The sequence below is a fragment of the Brachyistius frenatus genome, unplaced genomic scaffold (assembly GCF_029030835.1).
Source record: "Brachyistius frenatus isolate BFR_SWC_R1_liver_20210118 unplaced genomic scaffold, ASM2903083v1 Contig_1, whole genome shotgun sequence".
In the NCBI taxonomy this organism is placed as follows: Eukaryota; Metazoa; Chordata; class Actinopteri; family Embiotocidae; genus Brachyistius; species Brachyistius frenatus.
This window is the reverse complement of record NW_027210600.1, coordinates 9,814,398-9,834,881: the sequence shown is the minus strand read 5'-3', so window position 1 is coordinate 9,834,881 and position 20,484 is coordinate 9,814,398. Positions and strand designations below refer to the sequence as shown.

At 42.9% G+C, this 20,484-nt stretch overlaps 2 protein-coding genes across 6 annotated transcripts in view; both read right to left on the bottom strand.

Annotated features, from left to right (window-relative positions):
• Nucleotides 1–809: 809 nt before the first annotated feature.
• On the bottom strand, nucleotides 810–11,839 carry LOC138615495 (NACHT and WD repeat domain-containing protein 2-like). Its single transcript, XM_069689166.1, has 10 exons — nucleotides 11,745–11,839; nucleotides 11,490–11,578; nucleotides 10,296–10,403; nucleotides 9,237–9,434; nucleotides 8,703–8,844; nucleotides 8,479–8,627; nucleotides 7,507–7,863; nucleotides 7,118–7,219; nucleotides 5,305–6,118; nucleotides 810–4,317 (listed from the first exon to the last, which is right to left on the bottom strand). The coding sequence occupies exons 1-10, from the start codon at nucleotides 11,836–11,838 to the stop codon at nucleotides 1,175–1,177; spliced, it is 5,196 nt and encodes a 1,731-aa protein (XP_069545267.1). The 5' UTR covers nucleotide 11,839; the 3' UTR covers nucleotides 810–1,174.
• Nucleotides 11,840–13,466: 1,627 nt separating this feature from the next.
• Nucleotides 13,467–20,484, bottom strand: part of LOC138615557 (F-BAR and double SH3 domains protein 2-like) — a 63,422-nt gene continuing 56,404 nt past the window's right edge. For all 5 annotated transcript variants that reach the window (XM_069689248.1, XM_069689265.1, XM_069689274.1 and 2 more), the window contains 4 exons: nucleotides 19,234–19,454; nucleotides 17,218–17,410; nucleotides 17,025–17,119; nucleotides 13,467–16,191 (listed from right to left, as the gene is read on the bottom strand). In XM_069689248.1, coding sequence (XP_069545349.1) covers nucleotides 16,099–16,191; nucleotides 17,025–17,119; nucleotides 17,218–17,410; nucleotides 19,234–19,454 — 602 coding nt within the window. In that variant the 3' untranslated portion in view covers nucleotides 13,467–16,098. The remainder of the gene's footprint in view (nucleotides 16,192–17,024; nucleotides 17,120–17,217; nucleotides 17,411–19,233; nucleotides 19,455–20,484) is intronic.

Genomic DNA, 20,484 nt, shown 5'->3' with positions numbered 1-20,484 from the left:
CTCCCAAGAACTGAGGAATATGCAGCATCCTCTCTGGAGGCTATTTAACTCAGCTGATGCTGCCTTCAAGTGCTGCCGGAAATATCATAACCGCCTAGCAAAGTGGAGATAAAACCACTCATTCCTCATGTTGCATGGCTCTTTTGTAAGAGTTCAAATGTCTGACACGACTATAAATTTTGTTGCTGCGCACAGTTTTTTATTTACTTTTGGCCAACAGCAACTAGGGCCGAATGCACAATAACTTAAAAGGTAGTCAAATTTACGGGCATTCCGGGAAACTGGGAAGGCAGCACGAGAGCAGAAGTTGTTTGTTTAAAGATAAGTGAAACTAAATGAAAAACGTTGTATAATGTATTTTCAGTCAATAGAAGGACGTGTTTTTTTTCTTTAAACAAGACAGTATTTGTATTTTCTGACGTTTCTAGCAGGATGCTTAGTGATACAAAGATAGGGGGATGTCAAAGTGACATTATTTTGTTTATTACATGAACAGAGATATAAAGAAGGCATTATTACCCGACTTTTTTATTTCAAATAATTGTGACAAGGTCCTGTTCGTGACAACAATAAGCATTATAAATTGGCAAGTCAGGTATTGGTTTTGTTTTCACAGAAATGAAACTCAGGTGGGAAAAAAAAATGCTGTTGTCATCATCATAAAAGAAGATCTGTTGAAAATGAGTATAGACAAAGGTGCAGTTGATAGCGTGGTCTCCACCATTTAAACACTTTAAATTTATTTAAATTATTAAATTAATTATTAATTAAAATTATTTAAATTTAAATTTTCCTTTAAACACAACACTGTAACATGCAGCTTTTGTACAGTTGTAATTTCTGACTGATTTGATGCTCTGCACTTTATTTTCTATCAAATGTATCCCCTCTGTTCACAGTGGTGCTCGAACGTTTGTGAACCCTGTAGAAAGATTTATATTTATACATAGATATTAAACAAATGAGACAAAAACTATCATACTTGGATCATTTTCCGCAATACATAAATGGAAAAAGCATATTATTTGTTATTTCATTTCTTTATTAGGGTTGTACTATTTCTTTTGGGACTTGTGTCAAACTCTGATGATGTTTTTGGGTCATACTTACGCAGACATGTGGAGAATTGTAAAGAGCTCACAAACTTTCAAGCCCTTACAGCAGCAGATAATAACTAGGGCCATATAATACTGGGAGTGGCTCGAGGAAACCAGTTGAATGGTGTCCTGTCAGCGGGGCATTGCTTCCGCGGACTGTTAACATTTCTCACCAACTCCTCCCCATCGATCGTGATCCCTAACACGGAGTAGACACCCACAGACCCGTCCTCAAAACCCACAAACACACACTGCCCCGCGCACACAACCAGAGTCAACGGGCTCTTAGGCAGACGCACGCTGCCTATTACCTCCCCATCTGAAAGGCGTGTGACTGTGAGGACGGGCCTCGAATGCAGGTAACATGCGCAGCCGCTCCCCCGGCTGGCGGGGCGCGATGCGCAAGCAGCGAAGCAGCCGCTTTTGTCCAAGCGGGCTTTAACGACAGGACCCTCGGCTTTGAGTGAGCACAGTCTGACCTGAGACAGGTCCAAGAGGTTGACGGCGTCGCCCTCGGTGGACAGCAGAGCGCAGCTCCCGTCAGCGGACGTGTGGAAGTCGTGTGGCTGGCAGCGAAACGTGCGCGGCAGACGAAAGTGTCTGCACGCCGTCTCCTCTGCTACGTTCCAGGTGTACACGGCCCCCGAGGCCGCCATCACCACCGCAAAGTCCGGATGTCCCGAGAGCGTGTGGAAAGCGATAACACGCTCCGAGCCTGCCGCGCAGGAGAAGCGCTTACTGATCGCGCCCGACCACAGGCTGGCAGCCAGCAGGTCTCCGTGACGACGGCCGAGGAGAAACGTGCTCTCGGGCGACACCCGGGCGTCAGACAGGTACAGGGGTATGCTGCACACGATGCTCCCGTGTGCCATTTTCCAAACCCGGGACAGCCCTCGCTCAGAAATGCTCACTCCGAAGTTACAGTTGGGTGTGATCAGGACGTCCGTAGCTCTGCTGCCACAGATACGTACAATATTGTTCCCCGTCTCCGTCTGCCAAACGTAAATATCTCCTGCTGACAGCGACACCAGGTGCGCGCCGTTTGGAGAAAGCCGCAGTTTCTCCACGGGGCCGTCATGCAGGAAGTTAGCCTGCGGAAGTCCTGAGTCTAAATTCCACCTGCATACTTTCTCCGCACCGTCTGCAGTGTAGAACCACTGGCCTGTTTGTTCAGCCACCACTTCTTTCACTCCGCGCCCCATTTTAAGAGCTGACCCTGCGGCGTCAATCATCTCCGAGTCCCACACTGTCAGGCTGCCATCGCGAGTGACACAAATGACGTCCGAGGCCACTTGGAGGATGGCGCGGGGCTGATTGGTCGTTTCCAAGGAGAGAACACACTCCCCGCTGCTAACCCTCCACACCAAGACAAGGGGGCAGGTGTCCAACAAAGCCAGGAACAGGTGGGCATCCCGGGACAGCACAGCTTGAGCGAGGGCTTTCCCTGGCGGAGCCAAGAACTGATCCCAGAGCTCCCAGCTGCACGCATCCCACAGCGTAACCTGACGGGCTTGACACACCAAAAGAGTGTCGGTTTCATTCGAGTAATCTGTGCTGAGGATGTTACTAGATTGGCCCCGGTTGCCGTTTTGTTTGACGAGTCTGGGTGGCAGTGTTTCGGCTGCTACATCCCATAGAGCTACATTCCCAGCCCTGTCAACACATGCCATTTCCCTCTTGTCTTCACTGAGGATTATGGATGTAACTGCACCGTGGTCGGAGTTTGAACAAGTGCCAAGCAGGCTGCTGGTTTCGATGTCAAATATCGACACTGTGCCGTCTTCCTGCCCACAGTACATGCAAAACCCATTGGAGGAGAAAGCCAGACAGATCACAGAGCTCTGACACCGGAAATGAGTCAAGGTGTCACTGGAGATGTCAAACAGGCTCACGAAACTCTCGTCTTTCCACCACATAAATAACTTTTTTTGACTCGCAACGAATCCCTCAATTTTGTGTGGTGTTTGGCTCGAGCCCATCTCGGTTTTTAAGGGGTCTTTAACCTCCAGAAACATTTCTGGGCCCGTCACATCCCACACAAAAAGCTTGTTGCATCGCGTTGAAAGCAGGAGGAATCGACCGCTACCTCTCACTCCTGCAAACTTCCGCTCCTTCTGTTTGCAGCTTAGTGACAGTTTGACTAGATCACATCCAGAGCCTTTCCAAATCCAAGCAGAACCATCATCCATGATCTCTGCCACAGTCCCGCACTCCGTACCAGCAGTTTCTACAACACAAGCACCCCTGGTTTTCTCATCATACTCTAAATGCCAAATGGGGGGAACAGAGGCGGGACCAGGACAAAGTGCTATTTCTAGTCCGTGTCCTCTCTTCTTCCTCTCCCGTCTGATGTCTCTGACATAACCCTGGAGAGCCGGAAACACCTCGAGATTAGGGAGGAGGCTGGACTCCATCACTGTAAGCAGCTGCAGCGGTGAGCTCTGCAGGAAGCAAGCAGAAGACCTAAATGTGCTCGCCAGGAGTAGTCTCTCCCTTAAAAACTGAGATGAGCCGTCATCAGACTGCAACATGGCTACCAGGTCTCCTAGGAGACCAGCTCGAACCATGGCCTGGTGAAACCCCAACGACATTAACAACCCACGCTCCAACTCCTCGCACCTGCCACTCTGTTGCAAGTGATACGGCAATTCTACGACTTTTCTCAAGTTCACCCGCCCAACATCTTTGAACGAAGTGAAGACAAACGGCTGGCTGGATAGTTGACTGTCTACGTTCCTGTTTGGTCCAGATTTTTGTTTTAGGAGAAGTGGTTTAGCACTTCCACAAGCCCGATCACCACTAAAATAGTCTGCCATCTCTGCATGAATCTTCCTCCTCACCTCATTAGTGCTTAAATACCTTTTAGCCACAACCAGCTTGAAATGCCTGCTCGCCCAGAACAAAACCTGTGAACCTGTAACCGTCCTTTTGATAAGGAAGCTCTTTAAATCCAAAAGGAGTCTCTCCACGTCCACTTGTGAGACCTCCACCTCAGAGGGAGGCCCTTCGCTGCGACAGACACACTCAGCCAGAATGTCGTCATCATCGCTGGACAACAGATCGGCAAGCTCGGCCTCCGAGAGCCCGGCCCTGGAGAGGGTGAGGTAAGAGACGGCACGAGCCACGATGGAAGAGCTGTGTTTTTGCTCGAGGTGATCCAGGAGTGCAGAAATGGATGAGTGGACGGCATCCGGGAGCGACGACTCCGTCACATCCGAATCTGATGAGAGAAGAGTAAGGAGAGAGAAATGTAATCATTTCATAGGATGAGTGGTGGTATCGTGCGTTCATTTGGTATCGGCAACAAATCCCAGTAAATGACCAAACCCAACCATTAATTAAACAAATAATACTTGTGTATCCGATATCTCGTCCAGCACAGCTGGACCTATCGCCACCGCACTGTTCCAGCGCTGCAGAATGGTCTGTCTGGCTGCACCCAAATATCATTACGGTAGAGGAGAAAAAAAAAAAGGCTCCGGTTTGTTAATATTTCTTTAAACCAGTCACAATCGTCTCGGCCGGCGCCAAGCGTAGCATTTAGCCACGACGGCCCTGCAAAATAGTGGAACTTGTTTTGGAGGTGATCCCTGGCATTGAAATGGTTAAATCCCTGCAACAGACCCAAAACATTCAAACAAGCCTGTCTGATTGCATGACCCAAATCTTTGTCAAAGCCGACCATTTTCAGCGTAAAAATTGCAAATCAAATGTTGTTGTGACAGAGATTTTTAAAACAGTGCAGGGGAGGAGACTGACAAAATAAAATGTCTCAAAAAGACACAAGACGGTACATACCGTAAATTCTCACTATTTTCTTTTCCCCGTGGAACCTCTGAATATAGGTTTAACGTCCCTGCTGACTAAAGAGGATGAATTGTCTCATGACGTCTTTGTTGACAGGTTTGACAGTCTACCTCTACTTTTTTTGGTCATCTCAGATCGTATTAAATGAAAAAAGATTACCTAAATATTCGTGACCCTTTGTTTAAGGATGTAAAGCTTCAGTAAGAACGAATGGGTTTGGCGCAGGTTGCCACAGGCAGCGAAGTGACTTTGGAAAGAAATGAAAGACGCTCTACCACACTGATGCTTTACTGATGAGATTTTTTTTTTTTGTTATTGACTATAAAAAATAAATAAATAAGAAGACTATCACCATCTTTATCCTTGAATAAACTCTCTTTGTTTACTGTATCAGTCATACCGGAGTGCCAGAGCTCAGTGTGTGCGTGCAGGAGCCGAGCGTAGAGAGGCAGACAACAGGACGTCAGCGCCTGGTTCACCAGAGCTTGTTGTCCTGACGTCACCCTCCTCCCTGAGCTTCTCAGCAGTGAGGCCAACATCTTCGCACACTGTTTCCTGCCCACCGATTCCAGGTGTACACGGCACACGTATCCCGACTCCTCCTCATTGCCCTCTGATACACAGCGAGGTGAACTGCACTGCGGGTAATGCCGTTCGATGGCTTGCAGGAGGTCCGCTCGGTTGGAGGAAACTGCGAGGATGACTTTGACACCGGGAGGGAGGGGGGAGGGGAGGTTCCCGATGATTTGAGCACCAAAGTTGTCTCCGAGTTGATCCAAGCCATCGAGGATTAAAACGAGAGGCTGTTTGGAGGAAGGCAGGAGGGCGAGGAGGGCGCAGAGACGTTCTTTAAGTTCAGACAGGCAGACATCGGGTTTTATGCAGCCAGAGTCGAGTCCTCTGTGATCCGGACGTGGTGTGGCACTAAGGTTAAGCTTACAGTCAGAAACATGTTCTTTAATGGTGGGGTCATGGTGAGAATCCAGAACAGGTGTTGGGCTACAGCTGGATATGGACTCTCTGGGGTTAGTGGGACCGTCTGGGTCATTGCTGAGGTAGAAGCTGGGATCCTGCTTCGAGGAGGGGTCGTCCTGATATCGGCGAGCAATTTGAAAAATCAGGCTGGACAGCAGATGCTTTGGTAAAGTATTGATTGACAGGTTGCAAAGGTAACTGATCACGACAGGATCACTGTCTGCAAGCCAAGACTTTATCTGTGGAGAGAGACAGAGACACAGAGAACGTGTTGCATGTAATTAAGATCAAGTGGAACAAATTCCTACAACACTTGTGTCTTTGCCTTCAGGTTATTTTGCACACGTTTTTCATTTGTTTGATGGTCGATTATTTCTGCATCTGATCCCTTTCATGTACCTCGATTGGAATCTAAGATTTTGTCAAGCGTAATTTCCTTTGATAAAGATACAGGTTAGATAGCTCTCTTCTCATTTTGTGCCTTTATATTAAATGATCATATCTTTAAGTCAATGTAAGTGCAGCTGCAGGAACAATTATGTCATTATCAATTAATCTGATGATTATATCCATCAATCCAACATAAAGGCGGAAGAAAACCATAAGATATTCATATTTAAAAAGGTTGAACCAATCAATGAGACGTTTTTCACTTGAAAGTGAAAAGGATGCAAACATTTTTTTTTTTAAAGGAAAGTAAGGACATATCTCTTAAATCTCACTTTTAAATTGGAGTAAAGTGTATCACCTTGATTTTGAAGTTTTAATCATTAGCTTTCTGCCTGGCATTTATTCTATTTTTTAATTCATTTTATCTATTGATTTTTGACCAAACAAAGTTAAAATTTTTAGTACTGCATTTTTATATTTGAATTTTAAAAAAAAAGTGTTTATTTATATTTTTGGCTTTTATTTGTGTGTGTTGTTTTAATGTGAAGCACTTTGGGCTGCATGTTTGTATGAAAAGTGCTACATAAATAAAGCTGAGTTAAGTTGACTAATTATCTGTCCCTCAACTAACTGAGAATAAAAAAAAAAAGATCCATGTAATTAACAAATGAGAAGGCAGAATACTTGCAGATTTTCTTACTTTTAAGGGGACTGCTGTTATTTATTTAATGTTAATACATTATTCTTGTGAATACATATTTCTATCTCTACCGTCTGTATTAAGTATTTTTTGTTGTTGTTGTTAAACTTTAGTTTATATCTGACACATTTCACCTCAGTACACCTACCTGCTGAGTGCAATGTGCCAGCAGGACTGTCTTCCCTGTGCAGGGTCCTCCCATCACCACTAGTGGGCACTGTTGGTTCCTCTGATCCACATAAGCTCTGACCTACAATCAACAGAGAGCAAACTCAAATGGTGCTATGCTGCAGGCAGCTGGATTTTTGTTGTTGTTGTTTTTTTTTTTGGTAGCAGTTTAATCAAGGCTTCCAAACACTATGATAATAAATATATCCATTCGTTACTCCGTAAAAAAAAAGAAAGCTATTGCACTGAACATTGGAGCTGCCACAGACTGTAGGCCGCAGGGACCACATCTACACCTCAAGCAGATCAAAATCAGAGTTAATGCACTTTCTGTTTTTTCTTGGGGAACCAGACCACCTTTATCCTGACCTTTTTCTCGTCTGGCTGACTGATGTCATAAAATCGAGACAGGACGTCACACAGCTGCTCCTGATCCGCCTGCTCTCGAAGTAAAGCGTCACCGAGGTGAGATTCTTCTCCGGTTTCTGAGATGTTCAAGCTGTCAATCAACCCCACGAGGTCAGAGTACACCTGCTGGCACAGAGCCTCGGCATAGCCCCGCCTCCTGGTTTTCGTGTAACCATGGCGACCATCACACTCTGTAGTACTGGTGTAGACTAGAAGTTGGCGGGAAGTGATGAGACCAGGGAGGAAGTTATCACATAGCTCTGAAAATAATTCATCATTGGTGGGTATTGTTGTCCAAGTAGCCTCAGAAGTCCCAGCCTGAAAATTAAAAAAAAAAAAAAAAAAAAAGAGTCCTGTTCTCATCCTCTGTGGCACTTCTGAAAGAACTGGAATCCAACATACATCAGGAGAGAGATGTTTAAAGTACATGTAGTTGTCTGGTTCAATAATAAACTTAAATAAAGGCAGTATAGAGAACTCATTTAGCAAATTGTACAAATCAATGCCTCTCATATCACATTTTAATCTAAATTCTTGATGTCATGGATTTTTAAAGTAGTTTGCAGGTGGTTTATGAGCTAAAGTTGTAAATGTGAAATGTCTTGTGTTGATATTTCGGGTTGCTTCTGTGCTCCTTTTTTAAAATGAAATATAAACTACTCATGTTTGGGTATCTAACAGACAAAAGTGGCTACCTCTTCAGTTGTTACAAAGGTTTTGTTTTTTGGGGGGGTTTTTTTATTTCAAAACTAATTGAATAAAAGAGATTATTGGTAATTGAAGGTGGATTAAAATTCATCCTTCTCTGGGCATTAAGGATGTCTTATTATTATCTCACGCTACACTTTAAGCAAACAAGAATGGGAAACTGAGTGAAAGTGAGGTGTATAATGACAAACAGCTGCTCATAAGAAAGTGCTGCATGACTTCTACCTCTGACTTCGGCTGCAGCTGTGATTTCATCTGTCTTTTTTCTCCCTCTCCGATTGCATTGACAACCTTGTGGACGTAGACCAAGCAGCGTCCGACAATGTCCTTAACAGGAAGGTTGTCCAGTGCGAATCGCAGGTCTGCGTCCAGAGCTGGAGACAAAGAGTTAAATTATTCTTCAGCAATGAATACATTCTACACATACAGAGACGCAGCTCATATTTCACCTGATCTGTAGTAGAGATGGGCTCTCTCTGGGGTCATAAGGCCGCTCTGCACACACAGACTCACAGCTGTCTGAAACACCTTCCTCAGCTCTTCCTCTTCAGTCTTCGCCTGTCTCTCCTCTTCCTCCTCGATATCTGCCCGCTGAACAAAAGACACTTAGTTGCTTTTTAAAAAGCAGCACCACGAGGACATTATTTATCTGAGCAAATGGGCAGAAATATGTGTCACTCGAAACTGTATTAGAATCAAATGCTGTATATTTGAATTTGAATATGTAACTTCATTTGAAAACATGATGACAGATGAAATTATATTAAATCACATTTCTAAATGCTTCATTTTGGGTTTTTAATCTGTAAATAAATACATCGCTTGTGGAGGAAGTTCACACTCACATTTAATAAGCAGCTACATCAAACCTTTTCCTGCTCATTTAAAAAGAGACTCTCAATTATGATTTACTCATTAAAATGGAGCTGTGAAAAGTAAACAGCGAGAGTAAACAACCAAATTACAAGGTTCACTGTATTCACCAGAAGACAGCGGGCGAGTCTGTGTGGAGGTCTGAGGCAGTAGGAGGCAGGGATGGTGTTCTCGTCCCTCTGGTAGACCCTCTCCAGCTCCAGGGTGTTGACGCCCGCCCGCTGGCTCTCCTGCAGCAGCAGCTGGTGCTCTGACACCTCGACCTGGGCGGGCAGACTCGCTGTGCCATACTGATGTCCTATCAGAGCCTGCAGCACCGCCATGTGGGCACAGAGGGAACAGCAGCATGAGATGAGTTGGTTTGATTGCCGTTGTTCTTGTGTTTGTGTATTTATGAAGCTCATAAAGATACATATTTTTCTTTTTATACATTATGTTTAGCAATAGGTAAGATTGCTTGATTAATACACAACAACTCTGCTGAATGAGCAGGTTCAGTGGTTGTGCACTATATGGGAAGTACCCCTGTGATGCTGTATATTGTTCAGAGCAATTCAAACAGTCCTTTAGTAGTAAAGTCTGTGTTTCTAATGAGTATCAACTTGTCTTGAGGCTGTGACAGAAAAATGCTGATTACGTTTCTGAGGACATTTATTAATTTCAATTATATAGGCAGGTGTTTCTGTTATTTTGTCCATGTCCTGTACACTGGAATTCAGAGTTGTATATGGGAAGAAAATATTTCCATCATTAAGAAAGCTGCCGGTGAGTGAACTATGTGGCAGCCATGATGTCAGATGGACAATTTGTTCTTCAAATCACCAAGGTAAACACTGTAGGCTAAGTGGTTGTAGTTCTGATGTTTAAACCTGATGACTTTCTGGTTAACAAATGATCTGACCCCAGCATACCTAAAAAAAAAAAAATAATAATAAAATAAAATAAAGCCAGACAAGCTTTTATCATTTGTAATACTGAACACATTCAGAATTCAACAGCGACACTTTGACTGCAGCTGATTGTCAACTCAGGCGTCAAGAGTGGCGCCGGTAGTCCTTCAGGGCTGCTAATAGTGCTTGAGTTGTAGAGTGAGGGTCAGTGGACCTCTCCCTCTCGGCGTAGGTCTTGCTGCACACTCATGACTAAAGACTTCCAGGGGTTTTATTTACCAGTAAAAAAGGTCCAGCTGAGCTCTCTCCGCATTCTTGGATCAGCTGCCGTCTGGTGTTTTCATCAGGCCAACGACTGGGATCACTGGACTCAAATGGGTCAATCACCTGCAGACAGAGACGCGCGCGCACACACACACACACACACACACACAGTAGAAGGGTTAAAGTTAAGTGGAGAGACACCTGACAGTCGAGGTCCAACAACAATCGGACCAGCAGTGGCTGACTAACATATCATGTTCTCCCCTGTGTCTTAATTACACATGCTGCTGAATAGAGATACACAGCACAATGTGCTGATTGAACTGTCCTGTGGTGAGTTAATACACACACGTGCATGAGCAACAAACTAGCACACAATGCAGACAGTCGCATTTACAGCTGCTCATTCCCTTTGTTGTCAAATATAATCAAGCCAAGTTGAGTAGAATTGACTGCACCTTTACTGGAATGGCCTCAGGCGGAAAAAGTGAAAGAATAAAGAGAAAACACACGCACGCACGCACGCACGCACGCACGCACGCACGCACGCACGCACACACACACACACACACACACACACACACAAGGAAGCAACCGAATGCTATTGCTTTTTTTTTATTCCACTGCTGGCAGTGAATACAACGTTACGCATGGTTGTCTTAGTGATGGACTGCATGGATTAATAAGGTTTCTGCCCTGCAGCAATTAGTTGAGTATTTTTCTCATTGACTGATGGAAAATAAATTTGCTGGCAACAGCTATTCAGAACAGTGTGATTACACATTGTAAATGTATTTTTCCTGTTTTTTTGTGTTATTCCTAATTTGTATTTATTTTTTTAAGATCTGCACTTCAGTATCAGGATGGAAGAACAGACACTAAAGAAACATCACTGTAGACTGAAACTTTATGGTTGTAATTTCACTACAAAACATTTCCAGGAGCATTAAAATAAGGTAGTTTACGTCGTTTCCTCCAGTGGATCACAGCTGATGCTCCTCCTAGCTCTAAAAACCATTAAAAGTGCAAGTACTTATTTATGCAATTTAAGTAATCATGTTTTAATGCACATGCAAAAGCACCTGCAACCTGCCTCAGCCAGTTCATGCTGTTAAAAGGACAGAAAGGATGCCAAACGATATGAAGTTTCTATATACAGCACACCTAATGTGTTTCCTGTGCACTTAGAAAAGAGAAGTACGCACTCACCCTGACATCCAGTCCCAGCGAGTGCCTGCAGTGCTCTCTCAGCCTGGGGAACACTTTCTCTCTCAAAGCCTGACGCTCTACCACGCTGTCTACACAGAACAAAAACACCAACGTGGTAACGAAATAACTCCGAAAACATCCTTAAGAAGACATAAACTCACATGCATACATGCAAGATGTTGTTTTTTTTTTTTTTTTTTTTTTCTAATTTCAGGACATTTTGTTGATACTTTGCTTCATGATTCATCTGCTTACCCTCTGGGTTGGAGCACAGATAGATCTTCACACAGGACGAACCACAGCTGGAAAGTGGTGGAGAGCAGTTTATTTGCTTTCCTCCGGAGGGCATGCTGACTCAACTGTTATTGTTAAAAAAAAAAAAAAATAGGGAAGAACGCTTTTCTCACAAACATATTGACCTAAACAGTTTACGGCTGCTCTCCCTTCTCTGTGCCGGTATTTTTTCTCTCCTGCTCCACTCAGGAAATTCGGACCTGAGGTTGTTTCTCATGTGTTCTCATGATCACGCCCACTTCTAGTAACTGCAACATCCACAGGAGACACACACAGATATGTACATGTCAGTTACAATAATCCTCAAGCGTGTATATCATACTCAGATTATGGCTGACGCATACAAACACACATGAAAGTGATCCAAAAAAAGAAATCCAGTGTGACCGACAAAAAAAAACACTTTTCCATATTTTTTTATTAATTAACATTTGTACACAATAAATACAAACTTTATTTTTTGTACAGCCAATAATAATATGCAGAAAGACTTTTGCACCTGTTCTCATTATTGTCACCATGGCAACAGTCTGTGACGAGAGAGAAGGCCAGTTGTTCCCCCACAGCTGTGCTGCTCCATATCCACACATGAAAAGTAAAGAATTGTATAAAACATAAAAACAGGCTCATACCAAATAATTCACACGGTAGCGGACCAAGAGGACTGTTAGAAAGGGAAAATAATCATCTTCAAAGTGGCAACAAAAAGTCATATATTGGATATTTGACAGAATGACTGATTGAGCATTTGTGGTGGGAAGTTCTGTGGATGCTGCTCTGAAACATAAACTTCAAAACAAGTTTGAAAACCATTATAAATAAGATCTCAGAGAGATCAAGGAGAGGCTGCTGTTCAAGTCGCCGTGAACGCACCGTGACCAGTCAACGCCAGTTCCTATGACAGCGGATGAGCAGAGGTTCATAGCTGAACGTGTCACTAATTCCAGCATGCTTCATTTTGTCAGGTTTGGGTGCTACACAAAATGTTTCATCACTTTCCTCAGTCTGATATAATTCACCTCCACCTTTCAAAGAGAAAAACAATAAATTCAAGATCAAGACTTCAGAGGACTTTCTATTCTTTTCTTACAAGAGGTCTAAAGCTGTGCCCCAGCGCCGTTCTTCATACTAATACTATAGTCAGTACTCTGTAATAATCTTTATACTTGATACTGTCTTCCCAGTTAGAATACAAGAAATTAATACACTTTACAGCTGTGTATTAACAGGAACTGTACAGCAATACTGCAACTGTGAAACAGTGCTGCTCATTTGTTTGTTTTCCATCACGTTTCTGAAGCTGTTTCACCACCGAAGACAATCGGTTTTAATTGTTTTGTGACGCGATTAGCTTTTCTGTTGCATTGTGGAACGTCAGAGTGCAACGACACCATATTTGGTATCTACACTGACAATTAGAAATACACTCGATTTTGTAATATATTCAGCACGAACACCATTTCAACTCCAAAGTTGGAAGTAATATGTAGTAAGAAAGTGGGGCACATCTTCGGCGTCAAACAGATCTGATCAGTATTCCTCCTCTCTCTTATAAACAATCACACTCACAAACAGGCAGGCCGAACTCGAGACTTAAAAAAAACTAAAAAAACACACATTCTCTACATGTCTTCATTCAAAATAACCCTGACTATATCTTTTATATATATATATATATATATATATATATATAAATTAAGGAAAACATCAAATGACACCGTCCACCATCATCTGTCCATGTCTTTGCAAGAGTGCAGAATAAAAAAAGTATCAGTCACACTGAAACTAAGAATGTTTATAAAACCAGCATGAAAAAAGAATAACTCTGATTTCTGTAACTGCAGTGATTCATCAGTCTTTTCTACCCATACTGACTCTATGTGAAGGTACTGCTACTTTCCAGGGAAGGTATAAATAAATAAAAGTGCTACGCTGCCCTTTAGGCAAGGAGTTTTAAAGGCTTGAAGGGTGTGTTAGGGGGAATTTTTATTTACTTTTGAGTAAAAAAACCAAAACAGATTTGTACTTGGCTCCATTTGAATGTCATTTGCTAGTTCTGTCCATTAAGGATAATTTATTTGCTTTATACACCTCTTTTATTTTCTGTTTCGACCGTCATAAAAGTTGAAATGTAAGATACAATGAAAATATAAGGTTAATATAAATTTGGTGAGGTTAAAGGTCCATTTTTTTTTTTTTTTTTTTTTTTTTAATGCATGTTTTCTCCGTTGCATTAAAAAGCTCAACTGGCATAGTGATGTGATGGGGATGCTTGGCAGGACAACAGAGAAACAGAGTACCTGCAAACGTAAAGCATGTCGAGTAAACACAGCTGAACCGGACGATGTTATAAATGAACAAAATCAAGGTGAGAGGAGATATGATCTGTAGGGAAAATAGCTATACACGTCATTCTGTGCTTAAGAAACATCTCCTGACCAGAGATATTTTTCAGTGTCTGTATCATCTTAAAAAAAAAAAAAAAAAAAAAAAGCTTCTCTGTCTCATACACATAGTGAATACCAACAATGTCGATGCCTTCGAAAGCACCGGCGGTCTTCTCCCGAACCAAACAGCGATACAAACACGCAGCGCACACAATGGGAGAAGATATAGCAACGCATGTGTAATATAATGTTAACTGTATGTGTGTATATGATTCACACTGACTGCCAACGGACAGAACAGACATTAGAGAAAAGAGGGTGAGACATGAAAGGAGGGAGGGGAGGGGAGGTGAAGATGAGAGGGGAGGATCCAGCCTCCTTTGTCTCTCGTTTCCTTTCATCCTCTCCTCCCTTCTCTCCTTTCATCCTCTCCTTCCTGCTGTATTTACAATGCCCTTTCAGTATAAGATGAAGATAAAACTCCCACTACATATCAGACCTGGTATTCCATTCAGCCGAGTTAGTCTATATGAAATGCTGCGCATAACATTCCTATGACAACAGTAATGTACTGTACTAATACACATTAGATACGTATGATGATAATGACTATATGTGGTGAGGGAAGGGCAGGGCAGGGGAGGGGAGGGGAAGGGAGGAGAGGCTGCGTCCACACGCACACCACACACTTCCTCTGTCCATTTACTTCGACCCCACTCCACTCGACACATGACGACCTTGGCAAGTTTTTTTTTCTCTCATTTCCTTTCATCAAGCTTACTTCTCATGGAGCAACAACACTCAAAATACAAAATGTAGGAAAAGGTACCCGAGATCTAAGATAACCAATGGCATGAGAAAATAAAGCAAAACTAATTTATTTTACTGTGCACACTTTTTTTTAGTCTTGGCACACATTAGTCTTGATAATTCTCCATTTACGTCACAACAAGGGACCGTGTTAGCTCCAGTTCGCGCTGCTCACATTAGAATACATTTGATTAACTGTTGGTTAAAAATGGAATGGAAAAAGGGAATTCACTGTTGTCCACTAAACGATTAAATAGATTTTCTCAGCTGATTTATAAACTTGTGCCAAAACAAAGATGGCAACCTGCCAGCTTTGTGAATAGAAAACAGTGTTTAGCCATAGATATATACAGCTTGAAGTGTTTTCAGCAAGCCACTCTGCTGCTCCACATATTAAAAAGGGGAAAAACAGGGAATAGATGAATAAGAGTATAGATAAGTCACTTTTGAGTTTATTTATATTTATACTTGTTATTTCAGTATTCAGTAATATCTTTGACTTTTCCGATAACCCTTTACTACATTTTGTCAGTTTCAGAGCTCCAACATTCATCACGAGCGTCATGACTACTTTTGAACAAAAAGTGAGTAAAAAAGTTACATGTGGCAGAATGATCTGCCTCTGCAGAAAATATAAGATACCTTACTTATCTTAAAGTAAGCTTAACAGGCCAAAAGAAAACTTGCCAAAGCCATCATTAACTTTTCCTCACGCTCCCCCCCTCTGCAAACATTCCTCCTCCTCTTCATCGGGCTCTGGTCCGCTGCCCAGTGAGGTGAGGTTTTAAGGCAAGAATGGAAGGACGGGAGGGTGAAGAGGGATGTGGGGGCGGCTACTGTTGCACTTCATTAGGAGGCTAATACGGAAATTATTTAATTGGATACTCTGTCTTTATCTCCCCCTCCCCCCTCTCTCTCTCTGCCCTCTTCCTCAACTTGAGGATGAGAGTAGATGCGGAGCGGCCGGAGGGGTCGAAGTGGTTCGGTTCGGTTTATCCGTCACATCACTTTATTTAAGCTCACTTCAGTTCAGATCCCCGGCCTGTAGGACACGTCTGTTTTTCATCAGTGATAATTTTGTGTGCGTGTCTAGAGCCGCCTGTCAGCCCGTCTGTCTGTCACACCAGCGTGATCTCCACCTCCTCCGTCTTGTCGCCCTTCTCCTGCTGTCGGCGGGGGTGCTGTTTGGGTGGAGGAGGAGCGGCTCGCACCTGCAGCGGGGAAACAAAACACATTAAATGTAAGTTGAAGAACACAGCGAAAACGAGGAATGTCAAGGCAGCAATAACAGAGATGGCCTACTTTTCTTAATTTCTTAAATGATGTTCATTTCCTGTTGTGAGACACAAACCAAGAAATGCACGCAAGGACTAGGAATCATTTTTTCCTCTTCTTTTAGAGCTGTTTTCAAATAAAGACGGGATTTAATTCATCTTTTGGACTCCCAGGTCACAATTTAAATGGACACTTATGTAAAATTTTGGTTTCAAAAGGAAATCGGAGAGAACCACGTCACAAAAAGTTTCTGTAAAATGTCTATAAAGGCCTATAGGTCTATAAAGTGTCACACAAAAGACAAAATCACGTTACAATCTCCTTAAGTATTCATTCATCGCTCTTGTGGACATCAAAAACCCAAAGAAAAATCACAAGGCCAGAACAGTGCAAAATGAGTGCAGATTCACTTAAACTATCAAACAGGGGAACAGAATGTTCTTTGCTGTAAAAAAAAAAAGTATTTCATGCTGTGTTTCAGAAACTACGTTGTACATTGTCATAAATAACTGCAACGATGTGTAAAAGTCACTGATCAATTACATTTACCTTTTTATCTATATCATGTTAGGTAAAACTACCCCAACTTCGGCTCTAATTTCCTAACAAAAGGTGATGCTGATTTTGCTTTGTGAATCTGAAATCTTCTATTAAATCCATCTGCGAGGAAAACAACACAAAGCCCATGCCTTTATAGATTCATCATGAAAAATAACATTCACATTTTTACACGCAAAAAACACACTTGTCGAGCGACTTTGATACTAACAGGTCGTAGTTTGCCCGGGCCTCCCTCAGTAGTGAATCGCAACGGCTGAGTCTGTGCAAATCCTGGAGACACCGGACTCCTGCCGGAGCTGTGATCTAGAGGGAGAGTCAAAAAATGTAAACAAAAGTCACAGTGACTCTTCCCAATGAATTCAGTCGCTGATAAAAAGTTGTTGTGTTTGTGTGCGTCCTACTGTGAGTGGACTTCGGTCCTTTGTGTGACGAGGCAGGCAGCGGGGGCTTATGCTCCCCGTTAAGTGCAGCGGAGGGTGAGCGCGGCAGAGGAGGTGGGGTGGAGATCTCGGGGCTGGTGAAAGAGCTGATGGGAGGTTGGTCGTACAGGGGGAGATGTGGCAGAGAAGATGGCAACTTCAACGATGGAGAGATCTGCAGGGAGTGACAGAAAAAGAGAAAATTCATCGTCATCTGCTCACTTTTGATTTGAAAGCTCCTGGAATGATTCTCACGCTCTGTACGTCACATCAAAAACAATGTAAAACTGAGGACTGAACCACTTTCATCTGAGTCTAAGTTGAACGGCTTGAACATAAAAAGCATCTTAAATAAGCACCATGAATGCATCTAAAAAAAAAATCTCCTCCTTTCAGATAGAGCAAAAAGCTTTTTAAAAGTTTATTTTTTTATTGTTATTTTTTTTTTCTTCTAATATTTAAATGGAACAATCACGGTCTAAAACCAAGCCCTCGGTAACGGCACTCATCACGACTGCATAAACATGAGAAAACGAAACAGGTTGTTAACGCTTGAAATGGAAGAAGAAAAAAAAAAAAGTTACAGGCCAAAATGTTGGACCGTTGCCTGATGGACATGGGGAATATTTTATGAGCTCTCCATCAACTGCATGAAACCTGTTCAACTGGATTAAAACGGTTTAATCTTTACAGAAAAAAAGAACAGTGGCAAACAAGATAAAAGAAGGCAAACCTACATAAACAGCATGCATGAATGTAACAGAAAAAAACACCGCGTAGGGCTAACTGGTTGATTTTACTAATGGATTAATACCATGTATTTTGGCAATGGGGCAGTGCTACGAGCTACAGACTCAATATTCACAAAGTCACAGTATAAAGTTGATATAGCAGCAGATATGAAACCATGTAAATTTAGAGTCGTGTTTATGGCAGAATGATTTTTTTTGTGTGCCTTTTTTCGGTCACCACAAACTTCTGCGAAATATATAGTTCTTTTTAGTTTCTCTATTCTCACTTGAGTTAACCAGCTAGTTACTAACTTTACCTGACAGCTATCTGGTGCTGTGCAGGGTATGGTACGTTTTTAGAGTCTTTTCACTAAAAAAAAAAAAAAAAACAGCCCCCTGCTGCTGCTGCTGCTGCTGCTAACATTGCATAACATGGAAACATCTCATCACATCTGCTGAGACGTGTGAATCAACACAGCAAAGTTGCGGGCTGCAAAACCAAAGAAATACACTGAACGAACCTCTGTAGACGCTTTGAAGCAGCGAGGGGAACCGCAGAGGTGTTTAGAACTCCAAACAAGACCCTTCACATTTTACAGAATAGTTTCACACATATGCTATTATAAAATAATTGATTAAAGCGACTTAAAAATATCGGTCACGGATGGAAAACTCTGCCACCATCACATATTTAAAATGATCAAAAAGAAAACCATTTTGACTTTCAGGGGCTTTTTAGATATACTCAAATAGGATAATTAAGCTTTTTTTTTTTTTAACATATCTTCCCCACGTACAGTAGCACTTAAAAGACGTTAAAAGTCGTTGCGTGTTATGTCTGCCGTCTTGTAGGAAGGGAGAGGCTGTATCCTTCCTGTTGCTAAACCTCTAATAGGGCAACACTCAGTGCCACAGATAAGACCCGTTTCTGTGATTACGGTGCCGGGTTTTTATCAGAGTGCTGCAGGAACACAACAGTTCTGATCCACTGTTTGTGAACTCTGCCCTGCTGAGAGATCAACTGGACTACAGGCAGGAAGGGAGGGGAGCAGGGGTATAAAGTGGCACACTGGACGACACTCAATCCTCGGTATTTGTGCCCTGAGGAAGGACTGATAAGGCCACATGTCTGGCTCAGCTGCAGAGCAAAGCACTGCATGTCTGCTGCTTAGCAGTAAATCAGCCCCACCTCGCTTTACATTTGTCATTCCATTTCCCCAACTGGGAGACTCGCCCCCCCCCCGTGTGTGCGCGGGTGTTACCGTACCTGCGTATCGCCCGCCCCTCCCCCGCTGGTCTCCCCATTCTCGGTGAGATCTTCTACCAGCACGGAGGGGAAAACGCCCACCCGCCCGTTCAGCTCCCCCTCCCAGAAGCCGTCGTCTGTCTGGGTGTCACGGCTCAACAGGCGGATCACGGCTCCCTCGGAAAAGGACAGTTCTTCATCCGCCTGGCCCTCGTAATCGTAAAGTGCACGGACATACACCACTGCCGGGAGGAGAGACGACAAAGAGAGGGAGAAAGCAATTAGAGTTACACTGGGAATAATTATTCTCCGGGAAATGTAGTTCCTTGTCTGCTTTGGCCCTCTTTGTCATAAAGTAAATGGTACACATGGCTGGAGTGAGGGAGATACAGAGAACACAGAAAGATGTAACTGTAACAATAATTAGGTGACAGGATTTCCTCAGTACTCAGGCAGAGCAGACACAAAGCAAAACAAAGAGGGATGGAGAAAGAGTGGGCAGAAGGAAACGGGAAAGCGGTATAAGGTTGCAAATAAGGCACGTAAGGAAGGATACAGACTGAAAATCATTTTCAACCACCAGGCGACAATCTAGAGCTGTTTTTTTTAGTTGTTTTGTTGTTGTTTTGGTACGCAGCGAAGATGGCCAATCAAGTACCAATTACTATAACTTTTCACCAGATAGTGTAGATGTTGCCCTTCAAGCCTGGTCAACATTTGTCAGAGTAAAAGTATTTCTAGCCATTTTTTTTTTTTTTTTTTTTTTTTTAAAAAAGGCTGTCATGAGTTTCAGCTCGAAGCTTGCATCCAGCAACTTCATTTACTTGATATTTTCTTTCGATGCTGGCTGAATGCAGACTTTCAACACCCAACAGTGTGTGCTTGAATCACAGAAATGAGTGGGAGAACAGACGAGACTTGTCTCTTGTCCATTTCATTAAATTGGCCCACATTTTCAACCGCTGATGTTTAGTTTTCTTTCCACAGCTTTATATAACCACTTTGCTCAGCTTTCTGTTCCAGTGATCAACTGGGATGACAGCAACACCATTTCTAATTGCTACATATAAGTGGATGGAAAGGCAATCAGGATGGACAAAACGTTGGAAACTTGACTTAAGGTAGGATGTTTTAGGAAACTCTGCTTTTACTTAAGTGTGGCTCATATTTCTCTTGCGTTTTTTGCCTTTATTGTGTAATTTGACCTTGATATACCCAGGAGGGCTAAGTAGAAACCCCCCGCACTTACTCTTTCCAATAAAAACCCTGCTG

Coding starts and splice junctions, on each gene's coding strand:
- LOC138615495 (XM_069689166.1), bottom strand. CDS start 11,838: ATGCCCTCCGGAGGAAAGCAAATAAACTGCTCTCCACCACTTTCCAGC. Junction 10,404..11,489: donor CGCTGGGACTGGATGTCAGG/GTGAGTGCGTAC, acceptor CTCTGTCTGCAG/GTGATTGACCCATTTGAGTC. Junction 8,845..9,236: donor GACTCGCCCGCTGTCTTCTG/GTGAATACAGTG, acceptor TCTTTTGTTCAG/CGGGCAGATATCGAGGAGGA.